Source organism: Candoia aspera, chromosome 4, assembly GCF_035149785.1.
Source record: "Candoia aspera isolate rCanAsp1 chromosome 4, rCanAsp1.hap2, whole genome shotgun sequence".
In the NCBI taxonomy this organism is placed as follows: Eukaryota; Metazoa; Chordata; class Lepidosauria; order Squamata; family Boidae; genus Candoia; species Candoia aspera.
In genome coordinates, this window is record NC_086156.1 from 102,400,155 (window position 1) to 102,418,726 (window position 18,572).

The window sequence follows — 18,572 nt, forward strand, 5'->3', positions numbered from 1 at the left end:
AGGCACTTTGCCTAACTTTGGGATCTTTATTGGAATTAGAAGAAATATAGAGTGTATCTGTGCCCCTCCCTTGAATACTGTAGAGTGTTCCATGGTTCCACCTCAGATTTTCAATGAAAACTACATCACTTAGTTATGCTTATGTTAAATCATTTGTCATTTTTCCAATGTTGAATTATGGATTTGGGGAGCGCCATGTCCATAATGTTCCTTGTGGTCTAGTTTGCTTATCCACAGGGAACCTTGCTAGTAGTTCAAGGTAAAATACTTTTTCAGTTGAGCTCAGCTCCTGGAGATTAAATGGGCACATCCATGTAATTTTGTTGGTAATAATATGGACAATTTTTCTCATTGCCCCCTTCCATGTTTTTTAATCTTTTCAGTCTAGCATACAGCCTTTAGTTTCCTGGTGGTCTAACCCTGTCCAACACTCCTTAGTTTTTCTGGGATGAGCCAAGGTCAGCTAGATGCTGCACTTGAGCTTTCAAACTTAGCACAAACACTTCTAACGTTGAAAAGTATTCATAAAGACAAATCACTCCCCAGGTCTCTAATGCTGATACTTTGAATTGTAAAGCAAAGCAGCCAGTCTGGAATTGTCATCAGGCGCATCCTTCAACTTCCTCTAGCTCCAAATACATATGCTGGGTGGTGATGTGCACCACTTCCCACCAAATCCTTTGTTCCATCTGCATAATAGTAGAGCCTACTGTGAGATCAGCACAGCAATGTGGTGGACAGCAATGAAATTATGCACAAGCCAGAGATGAGCCTCACTGGAATTAGTTCAAAACACCCTTTTGTACAATACCCCATGTATTAGATGTAGTCTAATCTACGCTAACTCACAAGGAACAGTAAAAAAAAAAAAAAACCCATTTTCCCCCTTTACCACTGCCAATCTAGAAATCAAAAGGACTTAAATATATCTAGGATAGGCCTAAATAATTTTATTCTCATAAACAGTCTGGTGGCAAAAGCTTCCATGCACCTTTAAATCTTGAAATGTCTGGGACCTCAGCATCGATCTTCCTTGCTTTTCTAAATCTCAATTATTAGGCATGTATATACACATGTGCACACAACTTATAATTTTATTTTAAAAAATGAAATAGAAGAAAAATACATGCACTCCTACCATGGTACAAAATTATTTGGATTAACACATCAAAATATACATTTAATATTTTGAGCCAACAGTTCCAGTAGTAGACATAAAAATACTTTTTAACATCCAAAATAATTATTTTCCTATAATCTTCATTATTTTTATGCATAAAGTTTACCAAACATTTTGTAGCCAGTCTAAACTGGGTGAATTAGTATTCTAAAACAAACACAAGCTATAACAATTTTATCAAAAAGCTTCTAGAAGATCTGATCGCAATCATCAAATGTATCTGAATTCCATATTTTGCATGTTTCAGAACCACCCCCCCCCAAATACCAAGTGCAGTCCTACGTATTTCCATGTAAAAGTGCTATTGGGATCAATGGAATTAACTCAAGTATGTCAAAAAATTCGGAAGTGTTTAATACCAAGAACATCTTCACACAATTCTCACTAGATAAAACGATATGTCTAGTCTATTTTTTTGTGTGTACACACGAAATTACCTTATAAATCTTTGCTAATGGTCCTCTCTGTGACCCATGACCTAATACAGTCCTAAAAATTGTCTCTATTTGGTGTAGCTTCTTTCAGGCTGCAAATACTACTAAAAAAACATTTGCATCTTTTTGTGATTGAAATAAAAATACATAAAAATGTCCTGAAAAAAAAGTCACTTTGAAGGATATTATTACTACTACTACTACTACTACTACTATTCACAGTAGGATTAAGAGTTACATTTTTGTTGTCAAAGGCATATTTAGAAAGTGAATGGAACAGTAGGGTTTGACCGAGAAAAACTTCAGCAGGAGAAAAAATAGTCTGGTTTGGTAGGAGGCTACCAGTTTCATATAAATACATGGATGAGGTGCAGTCCAACTTGGAGCCATGGTCAAACCCAATTGTTTCAAACTGACTCATACCTAACAGACTTTTTGATCATATATTCTAATATTCAAATCATGCTAAAATATTCAGCGAAGACTATTAGATACTTCAAAACCTAAGGAATTTGTTTTTGCATATGCTTTGATGGAAATACCAAGCAAAGCAGTCCTTTTTTCCTGCCATAGCGTTTACATTGTGGAGATTTTGGATTTAGCCACTGTTTTATCCTACTTAGTAAGTTCTTCGTTCTGTATCTGTAGAAAAAGTTTTCACAAACATTAAGTTCACAATTATGTTCACAATAAAAGTATTACTATTCAGGATAGATAATGAACTCAAATGTTCTGTTGGAATAACATGAGAAAAGATTTTTTTCCCCTTGGAATGTGTTTAGGAGAGCCTAATGAAACAATTTAAATGTCCTTTGGATACAAAGGTGGATTATAAAATAATGAAATGCCTATGCAGGAATCCTCAAGAAGCCTATGAGGCAGTGCTAACCCCAATGCTACTTTTCTAATCCAGAAAATTGCCACAGATGTAGGCCTGAAAAACGGTGTAAAAATATTCATCATGGGTTGGACCTGTCCAAGAAATTACCTACCAAAATAGAATGACTGAAACTACCGTACTTCCTATGTATAAAATACTTATACATAAAATTATACTCCAATAAATGGGAAGTGCCTTTCAAAATCACTGAAGCACATTAAAACAATGTATAGTTTTTATTATAACTGCATATAACCATAAAAACAGTTTAGCTGTGCAACACTATTAATTTTTACCTAGATGCAAGCCCTTTTGAACTCTGTAACACTGGCTTACAAAGTATAGGGCTGCAACTTAAAATATTAAAAGCATGATGCTTTACCTATAATGTGGAAACAATAAATTTTCTTGATAAAACGTATACCGATTTTGGCACGATATATTTTTAAAGTCAACACTGAGAATTTGTTGCCAGTAAACATTCCAAGCGTTGGAGTTTTATAGTCCCTAATGCGGATCGCCATCCCCTTTTTTTGTTGAAAAAAATCAATGCAGTGGAAGTTTGCTGTAATCAAAACATGTTCAGTGTTGCAAGAAGCTTGCGGCATTTTAACATTTTGTACCTTACTTTTCGCAACCTAAATTGGCAGTTCCCGCCAGAAACATTCCGCTCTAAAACTTCTGGAAGGTTAAGATACTTGGAAAATATTTGCGGGCCGCCCGTAAAATGTGTTTTACAGAGATGTCAACAGTTTTGTTTTTCTTCAATGACAGTCATGCAGCAAAGGCCGTGGGTACGTACGTGCGTTTGTGTGTGTGTCTGTGTAGACCTACACCCTCATGCACACGCGCACACACTCGGGAAATTCGAATGGTCGCGCCAGCCAGCTCAGCGAATAGTCAGAACAAGGTCCCCCAAGAGAGTCCCCCCCCCGCTCCTGTTTTCATGCCTCCGGAGGGGACGGAAAAGAGCGACTGCAACTCCCAGCATTCCTGGGGACTTCGTTTCCCAACATGCCCTTCACTCACATGGCCCTGCCCTTTCCGCGCGGGTTGATCGACCCGCGCCCTGTTCTTGGTATGATTGTTACAAAAAGCTTCGCCTTCCACCCTGCCTCCCCCGCAGTCTTTCATGGGGTCTCTGTCAGTCCTCAACACTCTGCATGAATCACCTTCTGGTTGAGTGTTTTCCCCCGTGCCGCTCGTCTCCCCCTCGCGTAGCCTTAATTCTCGCGAGACTTCTGCGCCGAGGCCGGCGGGCGGAGGGAGCAGTGGGAGGAGGGACGGGGTTGGCCCTGGCGCTTGGTGGTGGCGGCCGCCATTTTGCCGCGGCGGGTCGGGTCTGCCTCGGCGGGGCCTGGTTAGGGATTAACAGCCGAGTGGGAGGGGTCAGCGACGTGCCGAGCGGTACCGGCGGGGGCCACGCATAGGGAGAAGCCGAACGGCAGCGGCCTAGGGGCCACGGATGGCGGCAGATTCTATCCGACCGAGGCGGCGGCGCTGGGGCTGAGGTGGCGGCAGGAGGAGGCGGGGCAGGAGGCGCCTCCCCTCCCTCCTCACTCCTCCCCCCTCCCACCCAGGTAAGATGGCGGACCGGCCGGGTCTCTACTACTCTCGCTCACACCCACCTCTGTGGAGCGGTGCGCGACTCTGCGTCGAGTCGGGAGGGAAAAGTGAGGAAACAAGAGCGCCCGCGTGCCCTTTTTCCCCATCCCCCCTACTGGTCATTTTCCCCCTACCTCTAGAGGGCGCGCTATCGGAGCGTGGTGGGGCGGGAAGTAGCGGGAAGCCAATGAGAGAGCGCACGCGCTTCTTCAGCCAACGGCTGCTGCCGATGCCGGCCTATTATTATTACTTCAGCCGCCGTCGTTCTCTTTAACTCCCCTTCCCCCGGCAGCTCGTCGTCTTGGCGCGCGCCGCGAATCCGGCCGACCAACCAACGGCCGCAGCTTCTTCTGTGCGTGGGGGGAGGGGCAGGTGGGGATCTTGAGGGGACGGGGCTCGGGGGGGGGACGGGCGCGTGGGTGGGAGGGGTTTGAGGCGTCGGGAGGGGGCGAGGGGGGAAAGTGGGCGGGGATAGGGGACAAAGGGTTAAAGTGAGGGGGGAGGGAGCGAACGGTGGCGAACTTGCTGAAGAAAGGAAAGAAAGAAAGAAAGACAGAAAGAGTCCACGGGCCATGTTTTAAGAAACGTGATTACAAGCTGTGTGTTCAGGGAATCGGGTCAGAGAGCATAGGGTTGCAAGTTTGGGGAGCTTTAGGGTGGCTGGCCAGAGCGATTGCAAGAGATTAGGGTCTCAAGACGTTGGGTGGTTAAGGGTCCTAGAGTGCACGGTCGTTTGGGATAATAGTTGAATAAAGCTAGGACTGGAGGGACTCTATTTACTGAATGTCATCAAATGGTGAAGAAAGGTTTGCCAGAAGCAGAGTAACTGAAGGGAAAGAGACATATGAACATGGAGCCTGAAGAGGGACATAAAGAAGATCAATCTGGTAGTGCTGGAAATGAGGGGACAAACCCAGAGAGGAAGGTGGAAAAAACCAACAGTGAAGTGAGCAAGGGGGCAGCAAAATCATTACCAGAGACAGCTGAGGAATTGGAGGGGCAAGATCAGAGAGAGACTGGCTTATTTGTGAGCCCAGCTGCCAGGGAAGCAGAAAAAAAGACTCCAGATGGGATAGATCAGTGGGAGATAAAGGAACGTGAGGAAGAAGGGATTGTTGGAGAGGGTGGAATTTTTCTAGAAATGTATGGAAAGAAAGTTGTTTCCACAGGTCAGGATCAGAGAGAGAAAGAAGTTCATCCAGATACTGAAGAAAAGAATGATTATCAACATAACTTGGATGAGAAGAAGATTAAAGAGACAACTGATAGGGAAGGCATGGCATTGGAGAAGGTTGAAGTATTAGCTTTAGACCGGAACTATTCAGAGGGACGGACTGGAGAGGAGGTTGTTGAAACTGCAGAGAATCAGATAGAGGATAATCAGTTGTCAAGACTGGGTCAAGGAGGCAGTTTGGAGATGACTGAAGAGGGAAAGAATGTAGCAGTTGTAGTTGGCCAGGGAAAAGCTGAGGAAATGTTAAGTACAGGTGACACAGAGAATATGGCTCTAGGAGGAGATGCAACTTCAGTAGTATATCAGAGAGAGACTGAAGAATCTGTAGGATTAGGTGTGGAGCAAAATAAATTGTTTACCAAAGCTGGGGATTCAGCCTTGGATGAGGCAGAGACTCGGGTATTGGTTGTACCAAATGAGGAAGAATCTGGAGAGATTATCAAAGGGGAAATGTTGACATTTGGAGAGTATCAGGATAAGAAGATAGCTGAAGTAGATCAGAGAGAGACAGACAGTTTAACTGCAGGTGGAGCTGAGGTACCAGTAGAAAGCCAGGGAAAACCTGAGGAAGTGTTGGAGAATCTCAGGGAAGATGGGGAGATCACCGCAGAGAGAGATGCAACAATGGTTGAGGAGGAAGCCAGGCTTTTGGAAGCAAATCAGATGCAGGTTGAAGAGACTGGGAAAGAAGAGGTACCATCAGCACGGAGTCAGGGGAAAGCTGGGAAAGCACCAGGACCAGAGGTTGATCAGGTAGAGGCAGAGATGGGAATTGAAGAGAAAGATGCCATGTCAACACCGCATCAAACAAAGGCTGAGGAGTTGGTTGAGGGAAGTCAGGGAGAAAGTGTTAAATATGTGGAACCAGTGGAGGAACAAAAATTAACTGCAGAAGGAGATGTGACATTAACAGTGGTTGAAAGTAAGGCTAAATATTTGCAGGAGACAAGTGAGGTAGTAATGGGAGGGGAGGATATCACACTAGTTGTAGAGACAGAGGAGGAGAAAGTTGGGGAAGGGACTGCAGAAGAAGATGTGACGGAGACAAGTGAGGTAGTAATGAGCAAGAAAGATGTGGTAGGAGCTGTGGAAGCAGAGAGAGAGGCTATTGGGAAGGTGATAGCAGAAGAAGATGTGACATTAATTCCAGTTGAAGATAAGACTGAGGATTTGGTGGAGACAAGTGAGGGGATAACAGGAAAGGAAGATGTGGTAGCGGCTGTGGAGGCAGAGAGAGAGACTGTTGCAAAGGTGACTGCAGAAGATGATGTATCATTACCAGTAGTTGAAGTTAAGGTTGAAAGTTTGGTGGGCATTAATGAAATACTTATGGGAGAGGAGGACATGGCACTAAACGTTGAAGCAAAGGGGGAGACTGTAGAGCAGTTAATTACAGAGAAAGATGTAGCATTGACATTAGATCATGGAGGAGAAGTAACAGAAGCACCAGAAAGTATAAGTAGAATACAAGAAGAAATCCCTCAGATAGTGGTGGAGGAAATACCTGTGCAAAGTCAGGAGAAGACAAGTAAAGAAAAAATGGAATCAGAGGTGGTTGAAGAGAAAGTTGGAGATTTAACAGAACCAGAACAGAGGCCAGCAGAACAAGTAGGACTATATCAGAGGGAAAGCAAAGAGCTGGCTTCAGCTGGCATGATTGATAAAATGGAAACTGGAGAATTAGAGGTGGCATTAGCAATTAATCAGAATGAAGTAATGGAAGGACTGAGACCATTTCAGGAAAAGGCAGAGATTGCTGTCATAGGTGATGAAAATTTGACATTACGCCAGCAAGATGCTGTGGGAGAAAAATTACCCTCTCAAGAAAAGATTTTAGTTTGGAGTCCAGAACTGGAAGGACCAACTCAGAAGATAGTTGGAGTGGGCTCCGGAGAAGGGATATCCAGATCAGATAAGAAAGAGGTTAAACAGAGTCAAGAACATGTTGCAGAATTGGGCTTAGATCAAGTACAATTATTAGAAACAAGCATGAGGATCACTGAAGAATTAGGTAAATTGGGTTTCTCAGTGGCCCCATCACCACTGTCGCAACATACTGCCATGGGAAGTGAAGAACACAGTCGCAAAAGGAAAGGTAAAATAATTTTAGGCTTGGCAGGGCTGCGACAAGGGCCAATTCCAGTAACACGGCGTGGGCCCACTCGGTCAGCAGGAGGCTATAATGGTGTGTTGGCACATATAGCTCCAGGATTGATTGTGACTGGCTTAACAAAGGCTGAGCAAAAGAGACCAATAAAACAAGGTCATAAGCAGTTGAAGACAGAACAAAGAGAGACTCGATCAGCTGAACAGGGGCGTTTTGGAGTAAGAAGGAAGTCAAGTGAAGCAGTGGTCCTCATGGGTTACCGAATTGGGCGGGAAGGAATGTCTTGTTCTTCAGAGGCAGAGAAGAGGATGGTGAAAGTTCAGCAGGTGCCTGAGTTAGAGGAGATTGAAAAAAAGCCTGCAGTAGAACAGGCAGAGGTATCCAGGCAGGAACAGGAAGGAAGGAAGGAAGAAGCAGAAGAAAGTAATGCTAATAAAGTAGCAAGGCATCATCTAGAGGAACTGTCAAGGGCATGGCTTGGTAGACCATGGACACAGGATTATACAGCAGCACAAGGAAGTTCTGGGTCGACTGCAGGCATAGGACCCGGACATGGGCGTACTTCAGGGTCACTTCAGGCAAAAATAAAAGAAAGAATTAACATGATGGTGATGGGTGAGGGTACAAAAAAATCAGCAGCACAGAGTCCTGAACTGTTACATTTTGGAATGAGAAGAAGGGTGTTTGGGCTTACAAGCAAGTCTACAGATGTGCATTGGCTGAATGAGGTATTGAGGCCAAGACCAGCATACTCTAAGCTTGGTGTTACAGGTCATAAGGCTCATGACAAAGAAGGGAGTCCTGAACTGATGACTGAGAGGCAAAGTCCTGGTTTATTAACAAGGAAAAAAGAATTAAAAGATTGGAGAGATGGGGTGATGGGAATTGCAATCAAGAGGTACAATGCAATGAGACTGGCTATGTGGGGAGAAGGCCCAGTTGGTTTGCACATAAGGGGGATGAAGTTAGCTGAGGACTCATGTGCTTTTCCAAGTAGCACCAGTAAGATGAGTTCCATTCTGGGACATGTTGAAAGAAGAATGTTTAAGATGGCACAGCATGTAGCAAGTGAGACAATAACAGGTTTGGAAGTGGATGGACAAAGGCTGACTGAAGAGTTAGCAAGGTCAAAGAAGGGTGAAAGGTAACTGGTGAAAGAAATTATGCAATGGGTTTAGGGATATTGGGTTATTTAAGAGTTAGTGGAAAAGCGGAGAGTGTATAGAGAACAGTAAAATTTAATAGCAAAGCTTCAGCATGAATGGATTTGTAGTTATTTGCTAAAGAAATAGAGAAAGAAGAAAGACCAAGACAATGATACAAGTAACAGGCAGAGTACTGACACTTCAGGAGCAAAGGTGGGTACATAGAAAATGAAAAGAAGAAACAGGATTAAAAATTGATATTGAGAAAATTGATGTTTTGGATCATCTGGGCTTTGTGGATGTGAATGGATGGTAACTATAATCTTTCAAAAAGGGAGAGGATTGTCTCTGGCATATTCAGTAGCACCCCAAACAGGTTCTTGCCTTTTCTTATAGGCTTGGATTTGGTAGCTGGTGCTTACATTAAAACCCTCCATTGCAACCTGTGGTCAAGCTATTCCTGTGCTGTCTGCATTACAGTCATGGAGAAACAGGATTGCCTTTTGCTAGTGCTGTTGAGGAGGGTTTAGGAAAAAATAGGAGGAGCAAGACTTAGGCTAAAGGAACAAATATTTGTAAAACATCGTGTTCTCTGCCCTGGATTGACCCATTTTTTTTCAGGAGTAGTCTTCCCCTGGAAAGCGAAACCCTGGAAGTGCAGTCTGAAAAGCAAGTGGAATTCTCAGCTCAAACAGGTACAGCTGAAAATTTAAAAAAAGTATTGTGGACATGGAAACGGCATTTATATAAAAGTGCTGAGGAAACAAACACTTTTTAAAAATTAAACTTTATTAGATTTTCAGGATAAAAAGTTAAAAACTAAGAAAGAATGGTAATTAGAATAAGAAGAGAAACAGAGTGGAGAAAGAAAAAAAGTAAAGTCAAAAGTGCAGAAATAAGAGAAAAAAAGAAAATACAGAAAAAGAATGACTCCTGACTTTCTTTGCAACAGATATAAGTATGCATTTACATAAACTCTTACTCTAAGTTTACAATGCAGCTTTCATTATTTCTATTGTCCGTTATTATATCTAATCATCAAATCCAGAAATCATGATTTCATTTTTTCTGTTTCATACAAAAAGTCCAGAAGGGGTTTCCAAGTAGCATTAAAATTACTCAGTGTCTTTTCTCTAATCAAAACTGTCAGTTTCACCATCTCAGCTAACTCAGTCAACTTCACCATCCATTCTTCCATTGTAGGTAGTGTCAGATCTTTCCATCTTTGTGCATATAAAAAAGCCTTGCTGCTGTTACCAAATACAGTGAGGACCCGAAATATTGGAACAAGGATAACTGTTTTGGCATTTGGCCTCTGGACACCACCACACTGAAGCTGAAAGGAAACACACCCAGATGGGAGCGAAGTCAGGACTTTCAGCTGTAATTCAAGGGGTTTGACAGAAGTGGGGCACTAACCATTCAGGAAGTACAGCCAGTGGCATACACACACACCCATCGTTGGTGGCTCATAAGTAATGGAACAAACCAACATAATTACAAACATAAAGATCGCCTTTAATACCTGGATGAAAATCCTTTGCAGTCAGTGACTGCCTGAAGTCTGGAACCCATGGATATGCCCAAATGCTGAGTTTCCTCCCTTGAGATGCTTTGCCAGGCCGTTACTGCAGCTGCCTTTAGCTGCTGCTTGTTTGTGGATCTTTCTGCCTTCAGTCTTGTCTTCAGTAAGTGAAAAGCATGCTCTGTTGGGTTGAGATCAGGTGACTGACTTGGCCATTGAAGAACATCCCACTTTGTCTTGAGAAACTCTTGGGTAGCTTTTGCTGTATGTTTTGGGTCATTATCCATCTGCAATATGAAGCGGCGTCCTCTCAGTTTGGCAGCATTTGGCTGAATCTGAGCAGGAAGTATAGCCCTGTACACTTCAGAATTCATCCTGCTGCTTTTATCAGCAGTCAGGTCATCAAGGAACACCAGTGACCCAGTTCCATTGGCAGCCATACATGCCCATGCCATAACACTGCCTCCACCATGTTTGACAGGTGATGTGGTATCATGAGCTGTTCCTTTCCTTCTCCATACTTTTCTCTTCCCATCATTCTGGTGCAAGTTAATCTTGGTTTCATCAGTCCAAAGAATCTTATTCCAGAACTGGGCAGGCTTTTTTTACTGTAGGTGTTTGCTGGCAAAGACTAATCTGGCCTTTCTGTTCTTGAGCGTTACTAGTGATTTGCACCTTGTTGTGAAGCCTCTGTATTTGCATTCATAAAGCTCTCTTGACTGTAGATGTTGACAGTGACATGCCTACCTCCTCAAGAGCATTCTTGACCTGGCTAGATATTGTGAAACGGTTCTTCTTCACCATGAGCAGAATTCTGCGGTCATCCACTTTAGTTGTCTTCCACGGTCTTCCAGGCCTTTTGCTGTTGCTGAGCTTGCCAGTTAATTCCTTCTTTTTCAGGATGTTCCAAACTGTTGTTTTGGCCACTCCCAATGTTTTTGCTATCTCTCTGATGGGTGTATTTTGTTTTCTCAGCCTAATGATGGCCTCCTTCACTCGCATGGACACCTCTTTGGACCTCATGTTGAGAGTTCCAATGAACAGCTACCAAATGCAAATGTAACACTCAGAACCACCTCCAGGCCTTTTATCTGCTTGATTGGTCATGGGGTACCCAGGAAACAGGCCACACCTGGCCGTGCAGCTGCTTGTCAGCCATTCGTTCCATTACTTATCAGCCACCAACTATGGGGGGGGGTGTATGCCAGTGGCTGTACTTCCTGAATGGTTAATGCCCCACCTTTGTCAAACCCCTTGAATTACAGCTGAAAGTCTTGACTTCGCTCCCATCTGGGTGTGTTTCCTTTCAGCTTCAGTGTGGTGGTGTCCAGAGGCCAAATGCCAAAACAGTTATCCTTGTTCCAATATTTCTGGTCCTGACTGTAGAAGAACAAAGTTCCATAGGTCCCAAAAGAAAAGTCTCTGGTTTTGATTGTATATTAGTCTTTTAAGATTTTTTGAATTAAAATATGTATTTGATCCCAGAATTTTTTAACTTTTTTGCATGTCCACCAAAGGTGGTAAAAGGTCCCCTCTTGTTCACATTTCCAACATAGATTCAAAGTACCTTTGTACATTTTAGACAATTTATCTGGTGACAAATACCAGTGGGACATCATTTTATAAAAATTCTCTTTAAGATTATAACACAGTATAAATTTCAATTCATTCATCCACATGTTGTTGTTGTTGTGTCTGACCCTTCATGACCCCATGGACCACAGCATGCCAGGCCTTCCTGTCCTCCACTGTCTCCCAGAGTTTACTCAAATTCATGTTCATTACATCAGTGATGCTATCTAACCATCTCATCCTCGGCCGTCCCCTTCTCCTTTTGCCTTCAGTCTTTCCCAGCATCAGGGTCTTTTCCAGTGAGTCCTCTCTTCGCAGTAGGTGGCCAAAGTATTTGAGCTTCAGCTTCAGTATCTGTCCTTCCAATGAACAGTCAAGGTTGATTTCCTGTCGGATTGACTGATTTGACCTCCTTGCAGTCCAAGGGACTCTTAAGATTCTTCTCCAGCACCACAGTTCGAAAGCATCAATTCTTCAGTGCTCAGCCTGCCTTATGGTCCAACTCTCACAGCCATACATTACTACTGGGAAAACCATAGCTTTGATTATACGGACCTTTGTCAGCAAGATGATATCTCTGCTTTTTAATACGCTGTCTGGGTTTGCCATAGCTTTCTTCCCAAGGAGCAAGCGTCTTTTAATTTCATGGCTGCAGTCACCGTCTGCAGTGATCTTGGAGCCCAAGAAAATAAAATCTGTCACTGCTTCCATTTCTTCCCCTTCTATTTCCCAGGAAGTGATGGGACCAGATGCCATGATCTTAGTTTTTTTTAATGTTGGGTTTCAAGCCAGCTTTTGCGCTTCCCTCTTTCACTCTCATCAAGAGGCTCTTTAGTTCCTCTTCGCTTTCTGCCATTAGGGTGATATCGTCCGCATATCTGAGGTTGTTGATATTTCTCCCGGCAATCTTAATTCTGGCTTGTGATTCGTCATATTCCATTTGTATATTATGCCCAAAGTTTTTAGCCCATTTTATCATACAATCTTTGACTTGTTCCTCTTCTGTTTCTAATTTCAATAACAGTTTATACATCTTGGCAATAACATGTTTATCATTTGTACAGAGTTCTTCAAAACTTCAAATTCAGTTTTACCATATTCAAAGTCAAAAGTCCTTTTATCTAGTTGAAATCTTTCTAATAACTGAACATATGAAAACCGTTGACATGTATAACCTTCAGATATCAAATTCTCTCAAATCCCTGAAAAAACAAACAACATGTCACCATAAGTTAACCATTTATGCTTAGTTATAATTTCTCTTTTGTAAAATGCTTCCTGTGGTGACAACCATAAAGGAATTTCAGAGACAACCTATCTTTATATTTATTCCATACCCTTAATATGGCACGTCTAATAAAATTATTTTTAAAATCTACATTAACCTTTATCATACCATAAATAGCTGTGCCACCCAAATCTCACATCATGCCCTTCTAATTCCAATAGTCTCCTGTTCCTCAAAGTCACCCAATCTTTTATCCATATTAAACTACAAGCTGCAGGAAACAGACACTTTTGATTATCTTACCTTCCTAAAAGCAGAGTTAGATGCAATTTATTTCTATATCGCATACTAGATTTTGCTTGCTGAGATATGCTGGAAAGTATATTAGGAACTATTGCAGCTAAAAGGCAGGAAATATATTTGATAAATCTTAACACAAACATACTGACATGTTGTAGGCACTCTCAAGTTTGGAGCTGCACATTTTCTCGTAATGGGCAAACAGAAATTTTCTTGGGAAATTTCCATTGGAAAAAGATGGTGTGGTATCAAAATTCCATTTTTGTGTTGTAGTTACATTTCAAATCATAATAACATACTCAGCTGCTTTTTGCAAAAACGTAGAGATGAGAAAGTGGTGAGCTGTGAACAAAACCATTAGAACAATTTTCAGAGCTATAGAATAGCAGCACGGTAATAATCATTGATTTTTAAAGCAGTCATATAGTCAGAAACAGGCAGCCAAATTAAATAAATGGAAGAAACTGAAATACAGATTTTTTTAAGGGCCCTTCTAAAAACTGAAAGAGAAGTAAAAATATGTTTTGGGAGAGAGAACCTTTCTCAAATTTAGGACAATCCCTAGAGTGAATTTGGTCTTTCAGAGAGAGTATATTCCCTTTTCAAGACTTTTCCTAGAAGTTTTTCTTACCGTTACGTTAAATGCTGTTGGCAGAAGGCATATTGGTTTGTTTTGATGTGGTTAATTGTACTTCCTTAAAAAAAAAAACTCTTCTTGATTTTTGCATCAGTCTTGAAAGATTTTGTAGATTTTGGCTGTAATCACATGTGCTGATTTCTGTTCATGAATCTCTTCAGCTAATTCTGAGTCAGGCAGTCCCGAGCGCAGGCTGGGCTGCCAAGGAACCCAGGAGCTGGACGGCTCGTCCCAGTGGCTGGCTGACCAGAATGAGGCCGGTTCCCAGCATGCACTGGAACAGGACGCCAGCACTACAACCGCAATTGAAACTATTGGGACGAGAGGCAAAGAGCAAGAGCGAATTAAAATGCAGAGCAGTCCTCCCCAACAACACCACATGCTGCACGCACAGGTAGAGTTGGAGGTGAGAAGCACCCATGTGCAAATCCCTCTGTATTAGCCAAGGCTATCACTGTGGATTTTGAATGATGGTTAAGATAATGGGGGCCACATTGTAAGAAGCAGCTTTGGGGGCAAACCAAAGGAAGGTCTTCTCTGAAGCCTCACCTAGTCTTATTTCTGGAGTTACTATAGTTTAATGATTAAGGCCACCGTGATAATCCTTGCTGTTGCTTTTCTCCCTCCCTCCCTTCTCTTGTTACCTTGTGTCCATCAGACTACATCAGACAAAATGACAGGCAGCAATCCAGTGTCACCAGCCTCTTCAGGCTCACCTGCCTCAAGCGGGAGCATCTCACCATCACATCTCACCCACGACTCCTCTTTGGATAGTCACTTAAGCTTTGATGGTCCCAAGTCACAGAACAGAGCCCTTGTATCATCGGGGATGTACATCTCCCCTGATCCTGCGAGCATGTGGGACAAGACACATGCAGAGATTGCTGAGCAGGCGAAGCATGTAAGCCACTGGGCCATTTTGGCCATCTTTCTGTTGGGTGTTAGCATCTGCAATCTGAGCCAGTTTGGTCTAGTGGTTAAGATGCTGGGCTAGAAACCAGGAGACTGAGAGTTCTAGTCCCACCTTAGGCATGAAAGCCGGCTGGGTGACCTTGGGCCAGTCACTCGCTCTCAGCCCAGCTCGGTGCAATGTAGACTAGCCGCCTCGTGGTGCACCCCGGGCAACGTGACTTGTCACTGCTAAATAGTCTACACGTCTAGCTGCTGGACCTCACAAGAATCTCCCAGCAAGAAAAAGCAGCATGAACACTGAACTGCTATGCCATACAATTAAAAACAACAACTGCAATCTAAGATAATAGGGTAGCACTGGGGGCTTTTAGGAAGCATGTGAATGAACTTCCTGACTTGGACACTCTATTTTAGGAAGCAGAGATTGAGAATCGCATTGCAGAAATGAAGAAGGAGGGATTCTGGTCTTTGAAAAGGCTTTCAAAGGTGCCTGAGCCAATTCGGCCCAAAGTGCACTGGGATTATCTTTGTGAGGAAATGCAATGGCTCTCTGCTGACTTTGCTCAAGAGCGTCGCTGGAAGAGGGGTGTTGCCAGGAAGGTGGGTTCCGGCATCTTTGAACTGTCCAGCCTCCAGACTTTTTCAGCTGGTTTGCGTCCATCCATTCCTATCTTTGTATGTTTTAGAAGCAAATACCGTTTAATGGGATGCTTCTTAACTGTTTCATGGCTCCTGTGGGATTTCTGGAGTTCTGTATTTCCTAGCAGCTAAGTGTCATAATTGGTGCTGTTTCAACAAGATAGTACACAATATGGCTATAAAATTTCCCTCTACAAAACTTCTAGGGAACCAGTCTTTCCTAAAATATAGTCCAGGGTAGGGTGGAAGACCTGGCCATCTGTTATGGATTTTGGTCATTGGGATCTGCCTTCTTCCTCTGTTGCATACAGGTTGTGCGCATGGTGATCAGGCACCATGAGGAACAGAAGCAGAAAGAAGAACGAGCCAAACGAGAGGAGCAAGCCAAGTTGCGCCGTATTGCTTCCTCCATTGCCAAAGAGGTCAAGCAGTTCTGGAGCAATGTGGAGAAGGTGCGTGAAGCCCTTGTCCAGAGTCAGGAGAACTTATGTGTACATCTTGTTAGCCTAAATATATAGGCAAGTGCATGCCAGCTCATTTTCCAAGTCGTATTGAATTTATTCTTTCTTTTATGTAGAAAGGATGTAAGAAATTTATGCATGAAAGAACTGGTCCTTTATACCAGTGTTAACTTTAGCTATTATTATAGTTATATCCCACCTTCCCTCCAAAAGTTCAGGGCAGTGCATATGGGGATTTCTCCTAATTTTTATCCCCAAAACAACTCCGTGAGAAAGGCTGGATTGAGGGATAGCAACTAGCCATTCAGTATGCTCCCGTGGTCATATAAGTGTATAGTCCAAGTCCAAAACCACACTGGCCTACACTGTTTAACTTTGCATTGGAGCTCTTCTCCTAAGTAAATTGGGGTCATCTTTTTTTTTTAGCTGATTAGCAAGGTGCTTTTCAACAGCATGAAGAAGTCAAGCAAGTTTTTGTATTCTCATGGTTGCAGAGGAAAGGATGGCTATATTGATGCATAATGCTATTGAAGGTGCATTGTGGGTCTTGAATGAATTTAATTCAAGACTAGATTCCAGCAGAATTATATTCTGCAGAAGATGTAGTTTGATATTTCTTAACTTCTTCTTCAGGTTGTGCAATTCAAGCAGCAGTCACGTCTGGAGGAGAAACGGAAAAAAGCTCTGGACTTGCAGCTGGATTTTATAGTGGGCCAGACAGAGAAATATTCCGACTTGCTGACCCAGAGCCTCAATGAGACTCTTCCAGTTCCCAGCAAGGCCAGTGGCTCCCATGCTGGCTCTACTGCTTCTAGCCCACCGCCCCCTGCTCAGCTCATTGAGGATGAAGGTCAGTTACCTCAGCTCGGTTCCTTGAGCTTGCCAATTCCTGACCCGCTTAGTAGGGCTTCTGCCCCAAACCTCAGCTTCCCCTTTAAGGCATTTGCTTCGTTAGGAATGTATTCACTTCCCGGGGTAGGGATTTCCATGTCTGTTCCCTACTCACAAGCCTAGAGGTGGTTTTGTGATTCCAATGGAGATGCAGTGGATCTTTCTTCTCTGGCAGATGGGGATTTCCAGCCCCATGAAGAGTCAGATGATGAGGAGACCATTGAAGTTGAGGAGCAACAGGAAGGGAATGATTCAGAAACACAGCTGCGGGAGGTCGAGCTGCTGAAGCAGGAAAGTGAGCTGCCCCTAGAGGAGCTACTGCAGACGTTGCCACCCCAAATCTTAGAAAACTCCTTCAGTGTCTCTCCTTGTGCCTCCAGCTCTGACAATGATGATGAAGAAGAGGGTGACAGTGAAGAGGAAATTGAGCAGGAGGAAAGTCAGACCTCTGAAACCCTAAAGGTACCCTTCAAGACAAATCTTGGGCTGGGAAGGTAGGACGCTTTGTACTTGTAGGCTGTGATTAAAAGAATCCAACCCCTTGATTTTGACAGTCATACTTTAACTGGCACCCACGATTGATATTTGGCAACAAGCATCAATTACACATGCTGCGTAAAATAAAAGTTTAAAAATCAAGGGGCTCTCTTTTTAGATTTTGATGTTCTGTCCTTCTGTCACGTGCCCATAGAATACAAAGGGCTCCTGTTGCTGTCTGTCTCTTGAAGCTCTTTTTTCCCCCCATACTTAGCAGGAGAAACCAAAGCCTGTTACTCAGAGGAATAAAAAACCTTGGAAGCCTGATGAGGAGGATGAGGAGTTTACAGCCAATGAAGAAGAAGGTAAGCATGCTGTTCTGAGCCATGGGTTGACTGAATGTAGTGAGTACTGGGGTGAGGTTAGGACTGGAATGCAGTAACACAGGGAATCCTTTCTCTCTCAGCTGAAGATGAAGAGGAAACAATCGATGCTGAAGAAAAGTTGGAAGGAAATGTGGATCACAGCAAAGAACTGGATGATCTGGCCAAGGAAGGTTCGAAGGCAGATTGTAGCTTGGGATAGCAAATGGGGATTAGGAGTTGAATTCCATAGTCCCACAAAACATAGTCCCACATAATCTCTGTTACTGAACTGTGTTTCTGAATGTTTGCTAGGTCTGTGAACCATTACAATCATTCCCAGAATTTCTTAAAACGACAGGGCCCGGGTAACCACCTGCCCCAACATGGTATTGTATGTCTTGGAGTACTTCTCCTTCCCCCAAAAAGTGTGCCCCCAAAAGCTTGACCACTCCAGAAAGGGAAGACCGATTCAACATAAAGCAGCAGGCAGGTTTAGAGAAATCAAACCCCTTAGATTTCATTGGCCCAATGTGAGGTTTTATTTTTGTCTTAACAGGTGAACTGCCCGTGGAGGAGTTGCTGCAGAAATATGCTGGTGCTTATACTTCGGACTTCGAAGTGGAAGCCTCAGACACTTCATCCGAGGCATTGGAGCCTACCACTTCAGAGTACGAGGAGGAATCAGAGGAGGAAGATAGCACTAGTCACTCAGGTATAGAAGGAGGAGGGAGTGGCTCCTGTAACATATGACTACAGTTATATCTTGGGGTTGAACAACTGAAGTCCACAAAACGTGGACTGTACCTGTTGTTATTTCTTATTATAGTCTATGCTGGTTAGGACTATTGAGGGTTGAAATTTGACAGTGTCTGAAGAAAAGCACTTTGCAATCCCTGCTGTAAATGATTATTTTTGTCTGGTTTCAAAGGCTGAATACATTTTTAAGCTGTTCAAACATTCACCCTAGCTCTCCAAATTGA

General features: G+C 43.2%; 2 protein-coding genes across 7 annotated transcripts in view; both read left to right on the top strand.

Moving 5' to 3' along the window:
- The first annotated feature begins 3,863 nt into the window (after positions 1-3,863).
- The window catches only part of SRCAP (Snf2 related CREBBP activator protein), a 39,451-nt gene continuing 24,742 nt past the window's right edge, over positions 3,864-18,572 (top strand). Inside the window, exons 1-11 of one of the 6 annotated variants that reach the window (XM_063301390.1) lie at positions 3,864-4,074; positions 9,207-9,280; positions 14,009-14,253; positions 14,506-14,748; positions 15,174-15,359; positions 15,710-15,850; positions 16,493-16,709; positions 16,926-17,212; positions 17,502-17,592; positions 17,694-17,783; positions 18,149-18,304. In XM_063301390.1, the coding sequence (XP_063157460.1) occupies positions 14,197-14,253; positions 14,506-14,748; positions 15,174-15,359; positions 15,710-15,850; positions 16,493-16,709; positions 16,926-17,212; positions 17,502-17,592; positions 17,694-17,783; positions 18,149-18,304 (1,468 nt within the window). In that variant the 5' untranslated portion in view covers positions 3,864-4,074; positions 9,207-9,280; positions 14,009-14,196. Of the gene's footprint in view, positions 4,075-4,106; positions 4,168-8,709; positions 8,799-9,206; positions 9,281-14,008; positions 14,254-14,505; positions 14,749-15,173; positions 15,360-15,709; positions 15,851-16,492; positions 16,710-16,925; positions 17,213-17,501; positions 17,593-17,693; positions 17,784-18,148; positions 18,305-18,572 lie in introns of those variants that run through there. The other 5 variants (XM_063301391.1, XM_063301386.1, XM_063301387.1 and 2 more) reach the window with 5 other exon arrangements.
- LOC134495752 (uncharacterized) lies at positions 4,597-8,588 on the top strand. The gene is made up of 2 exons (XM_063301393.1): positions 4,597-6,381; positions 6,484-8,588. Exons 1-2 carry the CDS (start codon positions 4,944-4,946, stop codon positions 8,586-8,588), a joined length of 3,543 nt encoding a protein of 1,180 aa, XP_063157463.1. The 5' UTR covers positions 4,597-4,943.